The sequence below is a fragment of the Helianthus annuus genome, chromosome 16, assembly GCF_002127325.2.
Source record: "Helianthus annuus cultivar XRQ/B chromosome 16, HanXRQr2.0-SUNRISE, whole genome shotgun sequence".
NCBI lineage: Eukaryota > Viridiplantae > Streptophyta > Magnoliopsida > Asterales > Asteraceae > Helianthus > Helianthus annuus.
The window spans coordinates 125,085,339-125,092,917 of NC_035448.2; the positions used below are offsets into that span (position 1 = coordinate 125,085,339).

General features: G+C 34.3%; 1 protein-coding gene across 1 annotated transcript; it reads left to right on the top strand.

Annotated features, from left to right (window-relative positions):
* The first annotated feature begins 3,625 nt into the window (after window positions 1-3,625).
* On the top strand, window positions 3,626-7,344 carry LOC110917448 (probable protein phosphatase 2C 63). Its single transcript, XM_022162000.2, has 4 exons — window positions 3,626-3,957; window positions 4,877-5,250; window positions 6,562-6,798; window positions 6,914-7,344. Exons 1-4 carry the CDS (start codon window positions 3,702-3,704, stop codon window positions 7,166-7,168), a joined length of 1,122 nt encoding a protein of 373 aa, XP_022017692.1. The 5' UTR covers window positions 3,626-3,701; the 3' UTR covers window positions 7,169-7,344.
* Window positions 7,345-7,579: the final 235 nt, after the last annotated feature.

The following is a 7,579-nucleotide window of genomic DNA, read 5'->3' on the forward strand; positions in this document are numbered from 1 at the left end:
GAGTGAGATATGCTCACTTGAACAACTTGATATGAATCTGATTACACGTCTGATTAACAACAGCTTTGAGAGGGATTTGAGAGTGTTTAGAATGAGTTGCAAAGTGAAAAATGCTTGGAATACACTTGGGTTTTATAGGGAAGGATTGGGGTTGGGGTTGGGTTTGGTACACATTAAATGCAAGAAAACAAGTTCAAAATTCTAACAAACACAAAAGTCCGCCAAAAAATCAAGCTGTTTGATGTTTCTGCGATCTGAGCCGCCCTCGCGGGCCGCGAAGCAGATATCTGGTCCAGGTCGCGGGCCGCCAGAGAGTGGGCTGGGTTAAAGTTTTGATTTTTGTCAAGAAAGGCCCTCCTACTTCCATATTATGTTGTTTTGAGTTCTTAATAAGGTGTTTTATGCACAAGAAACATGTTTAAATGTTCTAGATGTAATTATATCATAAAGCATTTATAAAATATGCATAAACAAGTATATTTGTCGATATTTAGCGTCGAGATTGTGTAAATTGGGCGTATAAATCACAAGTTTGCATGTTTAATATATTTTGCATAAATTGAGAACAAAATGTCACATGTTTAATATTTTGAACGTATGAACACGTATGAAGTGTATATAGCACAAATGTAACGAAAATATGAATTTCATTATGATCCTAGTCTCGGATTTTACAGCGATTACAACAAAAGAACGATTTCAAGAATACAAAGTTTCCAAAAATAGAATTACAAGCAAGGGTTTCTAAATATCGAAAGTACGAAATAGTAGGGCGTTACAAGTTAGGGGTGAGCAGAAAACCAAAATAAGCGAACTATGACCGAAATATCCAAGAAAACTGAATTGAAAAACCGAACCGAACCGAAACGAAAACCGATGGTTTGGTTTACAGATTTTTAATAACAGAAAATTTGGTTCGGTTTTCGGATACCCATTTTCAATAACCGAAAAAAACGAACCAAACCGATAAGTTATAACAGCAGTAGGCCTAATCCATATATTTTTATGTTTGAGTCTAGGTTGTTTAAATATTTAACACATGCTAGTAAAAATTATTAATTTTATTCTTGAATGTTAAGTATTTATAATAAAAACATTAACATGTTTATTTATAATTGAAATGATTTATTTAATGCTTACAAGAAATAACAAAGTATAATATAAAATTTAAATCATCTTCAAAGTATTATAAAAGAAAATGTCTTAATAAAACTATGGAGAAACATAAATATTGATAAGAAGGTTATATTTATGTGAATAATATTAATTAAAAGGTTAAAAATATTAAATTAAATGTAAACATATAAGAAAAATTCTTAAATTTTAAATTATACTTTTTATTTTTTGAATCTTATATAATTTTGTTCTAAAAACCTAAATAACCGAAAAACCGAATTGATGTAAAAACCGAAAAAAATGAAAACTAAAAAAAATCAAAACCGAATGGTTTTAAAAAACCGAAAACCGACATTTCGGTTTAAGTTTTGGTTTTACCTAAAAATCAAACCGAACCGTACACACCGTAATAGTTTAAACAAGCTTTACTAAATGATAGAATCATAACTCCTTTTATACCTAATCATTACAAGTCTAACCAAATTTTAGTTCACAGGCTTTTACAAAACTTCATTGGATTTGGTGTTTACTTTTTAAGATTTAGTTGTCCATTAAGTATTATTTTCTAACTATTTTGCTTTGAATAATGAGAAGAAAAACAAAAATGAGTTTGTAACTTTTCACCAATAATTTGCCGCGTCCTCCTTTTTTTCGGTGGTAGGTTTGTAGTTTGTTCAAACATTGAACCGGCCGCAGTTATTGGTCGGGCGTTGCCAATATTTAAAAGCACAAACACATATTTAAATAATTACAATATTCCGAGAAAGAAAACAATCATTTAAATATTATGTAGATAGATAAAAAGAATCTGGACATACGAGGCATCATAGAAGTGTGAAAAGCTTATAACGCCCCAAACACCATCTATTTGAATATTATAGGGTATAAAGATGGATGAACATTTATAATTACTAAATTTTAATTAATACAATGCCTAATAGAGAGAAAACAATATGACGAAAAATGCCCCTTAAAAAACATTAATCATTACAAATGATCAAATAAAAATGAAATAGTAAAGTGGCTCCATACCAATTAAACCTCTAGAATCCACCCCATAACTCTAGAAGTGTAGGTGTAAATAACCGAGCCAAGTTGAGCTCGGACTCATCTTAGTTCGAGCTCTACTCGTTTCAAATTTTGCATCTAAAGATTGAGCTTAGCTGGTTAATGATTTAACAAGCATAAGCTTGGTTTAGCCTCGATTTATAAATACATATACATACTAAAATACAACTAGGGTGCTACAGTAAGGTTTTGTTTTGTTTTTTAGCGTTTTCAAGTTTGCGATTCACCCTGCAGTATAAATAATATATGTCTTTAACCCAATAGTTTTATTTACTCTTCTAATTTTCGTTCATTAGTTTTTCTTTTTTTTTTTTGCAAAAACTAAATATGCGCTATAATTTAAAAAAAAAAACTGATCGAGCTTGTAACCACCGAAAAACATCGGTACCTGTATTGATAATATTACAACCATTATTGGTATTCTTTTACCATGATTTTCAATCGATATAAAACACATGCCAACAACCTTTTGGACTTATCACGACTTTATTTTTAAGTTTTCTCTTTTAATTGCTATAATTAAGGCATGTACTCTATCTATATCATAATGAACTGAACCAATATCAACCATAATCCCGCCATTAATGTAACTTTTAACACTATGTCTACATTCCCGTTAAAAATATATTAAAAATCAGGTTGCCTCTGCCACAAAGTACGGATGTAACCCACTAATTGTGTACTATTCGTAAAATATAGCTCGTATTGTTTCAAACTACTTACTTAAAACTTGAGTTTATCTCATATATAATTTTGAAAATTCGAGTTTAGCTTGTTTTAGTCTACTTTCCAATGTAAAGTAGACTAAAATCACAATTGATGACGACAGATAAAAGACACAATAAGTGAGATCAATTAAAAGATACAATGGACAACAAGCCAAAACACAATAGACCAGAAACTAATACAAAATGAATAACAGATTAAAACACAATGGATAGGAGAATAAACACAACGACTAGAACCTATAACACAATATATAGATTACCCAAATATAACACAATCTTTATTGTGTCATAAATTGTGTTATAAGTTTTAATAAAAACACAGTGTCCTGAACCCAAATTAATATCGTGTTATAAGTTGTGATAATAACACAATGCATAGAAGTCATAGTAAAAATGTAATGAACGAAATCCAATTAAAAGATACAATGATCTGATCTGAACCTTTAACACAATGCAAAAAAAATAAAAAAAATAAAAAAACCAGTAAAAATGAAATTTTTTATTTTATTTTTACCCTTCTTATTTATTTTTTCATTTATATTTTGTATTTTGATCCTAATCCGTCTAAACCAACCAAAAAAGTGTAGTGACACGTGTATAACATAAAATAAAATAAGATATCATGTTGATGACTTGACGTAAACACTAGATTTTTATATTACACCATATCATACATAAAGTGAAACATAAATTTGTTTCATTACATTTAAAAACTCAAAAGCAAACCATATATAACAAACACAAAAACCGTCACAAAATATAACATCACATTTAGCGACCATATTAACGATGTTACGGTTGTGTGTGAAGCCTTTGGAGAGATGTATAGGTCGCCGGAGCGGTGACGTGTTGCTGTGGCACAACGATTTGAAGCCGCATGCGTCCGGTGACTTCTCGATCGCCGTTGTTCAGGCGAATTCCAACCTTGAGGATCAAAGTCAGGTGTATACGTCACCTTCTGCTACTTATGTTGGTGTTTATGATGGTCATGGTGGCCCTGAAGCTTCTCGATTCGTCAACAATAATCTCTTCCCCTTTATTCATAGTAAGCTTTTCGATTTAATCAGATTGGGAATTTTATATGTAATTTTCAGTTTTATATATTTTAAGTTGACAGGTTTTAACTCGTATCTCGACCCATTTTGTAATTAGGTGTTGTGGATTGTGATTTACTTAAAAATCACTAGGCGTGGCCGGTGGGTCCTCACTAGCGATTTAATCAGATTGGGAATTTTATTTGTAATTTTCAGTTGTATATATACACACGTAAATATTTTAAGTAGACAGGTTTTAACTCATACTCGACCCATTTTTTAATTAGGTGTTGTGGATTGTGATTTAGTTAAAAATCGCTAGGTGCGGCCAGTGGGTCCCGACTAGCGATTAATCGGATTGGGAATTTATATGTAATTTTTAGTTTTATATATACACACGTAAGTATTTTAAGTTGACAGGTTTTAACTCCTCCTCGACCCATTTTCTTTAAGTATACAGGATTAATTAATCGCCTGAATCTAGGTGGTTTGGTTGGAAACTAGCCATAATTTACAGCTTTTGGCTGGAATCTGGCCGCGATTGCCAACTAAGGCCGACTACCGAATAATGGACAGATTAATGAAAAATTACGCTGTGACCGGTGGCGGCTGACTAGCGATTAATCTCTGACTAGTCCCAATTTTTACAACACTGGCATTTACTATTTTATTGATTAATCGAGTGGTTAATTCGGTTAAGAAGTTCATTATTGATTATGATTCACTTGTTTATTAATGAATTGAGTGGTTATATGATGATCTATTATGTGTGTTTTTTGTAAATTGAATTTCAGAATCAGCTGTTGTGATTTGTGATTCACTTGTTTAATGATCAGTTGAGTGATTAATTAGTTATATGATACGCTATTGTGGTCTCTGTTACGGAGTTTGTCATTGATTATGACTCATATTTTTGTTCTTATTTTTCAGAGTATGCAACAGAACAAGGGGGTATATCTGCAGATGTTATTAAGAAGGCGTTCAATGCTACCGAGGAGAAGTTTTTACAGTTTGTGAAGCATCAAATGCCTATCAGACCGCAAATCACATCGGTTGGGTCGTGCTGTCTTGTTGGTGCTATTTCCGATGGTGAATTACATGTTGCTAACCTTGGAGACTCACGAGTAGTGCTCGGACAGAAAGTTTCTGTTGGAGGAAAGGCTAGAGTGGTCGCAGAGCGACTGTCAAGAGATCATAATGTTTCGTACGAGGAGGTGAGGAAGGAGGTTGAAGCACAGCATCCTGGTGATTCACATGTCGTTGTATATTGTCGTGGAGTTTGGAGAATCAAGGGTATAATTCAGGTATTATGAGTTACTCAATGATTCAGGTGTTGATCAATGAACTAAATCTAGGCTGTCTGTTTGATGTGAAGCATCAAATCTAAACAACATTTATCTTGAACTATTATAAGATGGTTGCTTAACTATTGATGAGGAGATATACGATTATGGGCCTCACTCAGTCATTCAAGGCATTGGCGAAGCCACCGCCCCCCCCCCCCCAATTTTCCCGAAACCGGGGGGCGGCAACGTATATACCTATGCGAAAGTACTATTCATAACACTACGCATCGAAAAGTTCGGGGGGGGGGGGGGGGGGGGGCGGGCGGCCCCCCGGAGATACACTATCCTGCGCCCATGATTAAAGGCGCTAGGCGCATAGGCCTAGCCTGGGGCCTATGCGCAAAGTGCAAAAAAAGCTAGGGCCTACGAAGAAAAAAAGTGCACAATAAAAAAAATAAAAATTATATTATATACTAGAAAAATAATAGTATTCTTCAAATAAAATAAAGAAAAGCTATTATATGTCATTTAATATCTACCAAAAGTTCTAAAATATTAATGTATTAGTGTAGAAAAGTAGTTTACTTAGATAAAAGTAGAAATTTGGCTGGAATCTTGTTGCAATGGCTTTTAAAAACTATGGCCTCACTCCCCCGTTTGCCATATTTGATTTGGACATACAACTTGTATCAGTAGGCATGTTCCTTTCCCCCTGCAAAAGTGAACTTGCGAACGTGTCATTTTGTAGGTGCCTTGGTCATCCACGTGAGTGTAGAACAAGATACGTTTAAGATTATCAGAGATCCTCGTGTCTCTAATCAACATGTTCTGCCAAAATCATTGTTAAATTTTGAAGACTTTATTTTCCTATAACAAATCATTTATAAAAGGACGCGGACATATGGCTTTCTCTAACTTGTAACACATTTCGGTTTCCAGTTCAACTCTGATCTTCACCTCATTTTTAGACCGCTTTCGCCTTTGCTTTTTGAAAAGATAAATATTCTGCAAATCCTGGAGCTGAGTTATATGCATATGCTTTTTTAAATGTGGCATCTCATTCTCTATCATTTTTGTCACTTCCCTTTCGCTTTTCCGAGAAGCATTATGCCACCCTTGATCTAAAAGGGATTATGCCCTACATACTTTTTCATCATCCCGTGCAGTTGAAGAACTTAACGGGCAAGAATTTCGTACATGGAGATATCATCTCAACGTGTCACCATTCTAGATATGATATGTTTTTTTCTACATTATCCTTATGGCTCATAAGTCGTGGGTCATATTGGATGAGTTTTAATAACATGCCAATTATCTTTCGCTTCTCAGGTATCAAGATCTATAGGCGATTTCTATTTAAAGAAGCCCGAATTTCACAGGGACCCACGTTTTCTGCAATACGGACACAATGTTCCACTGAAAAAGCCTGTATTGACTGCGGAACCTTCCATCATTTCTAGAAAACTTAGATCACAAGATTTGTTTTTGATATTTGCTTCCGATGGGCTTTGGGAGCATTTGAGCGATGAAGCAGCGGTGGATATTGTTTACAGAAATCCAAGAGCGGTAAACATTTTCACTCGTTACAAACACACGTTCACATACGCGCTAACGCACTCCTCTTCGTTTTCAGTGTTCGGATAAACGGTTTCATATTATCTGAACGTGCCTGTTGTTTCAGGGAATAGCAAAAAGATTGGTAGGAGCTGCGATTCGTGAGGCTACAAAGAAACGCGAGTTGAGATACAAGGATGTAATGAAAATAGAAAGGGGCGTTAGGCGTCATTTCCATGATGACATATCTGTGATAGTAATCTACCTTGATCGCGAGAAAGCATCAAAACATGCCAATTTAGGATTCACAACCGCACCTGTTGATATTTTTTCTCATAAGGAAGATAAAGTTGGTGAAGACCCTCTTCTGTTAAAGAACTAAGAAAGCTACCTGACGGTCCAAATGTTTAAGGATACAGCTGGGTGCTCGCAAGATGAGTCCGTGACATACAGAGAACTTGTAGAAACAGGAGACAGCAGTGTAAATACTTTAAAAACCAGTTTTTTAACAACATATTCCTTTGTTTTTTGGTCAATGAATTTGGGTTTTTATATGCTTTCCTTTTCTTGTTAATTTTCTTAATATGTTTTGGTGCTTGTATTGTAACTAGGTGATGCGCCGCCCGCGTTGCGGGGCGATAGCCGAATAATTCTTAATCAATTAAAAAAACAGTACTATAGCTTTGCTAGAAAGAAATAGTAAAAAGAGTGTTAGGCAGCTTTTTGACACGATTTTTAGCTGGGGGCAAAGTCATATTTTTATTTTTACTTGGGGGAAAATCAATTTTTTTTC

Coding starts and splice junctions, on each gene's coding strand:
- LOC110917448 (XM_022162000.2), top strand. CDS start 3,702: ATGTTACGGTTGTGTGTGAAGCCTTTGGAGAGATGTATAGGTCGCCGG. Junction 5,251..6,561: donor GAATCAAGGGTATAATTCAG/GTATTATGAGTT, acceptor TTCGCTTCTCAG/GTATCAAGATCTATAGGCGA. Junction 6,799..6,913: donor TTTACAGAAATCCAAGAGCG/GTAAACATTTTC, acceptor CTGTTGTTTCAG/GGAATAGCAAAAAGATTGGT.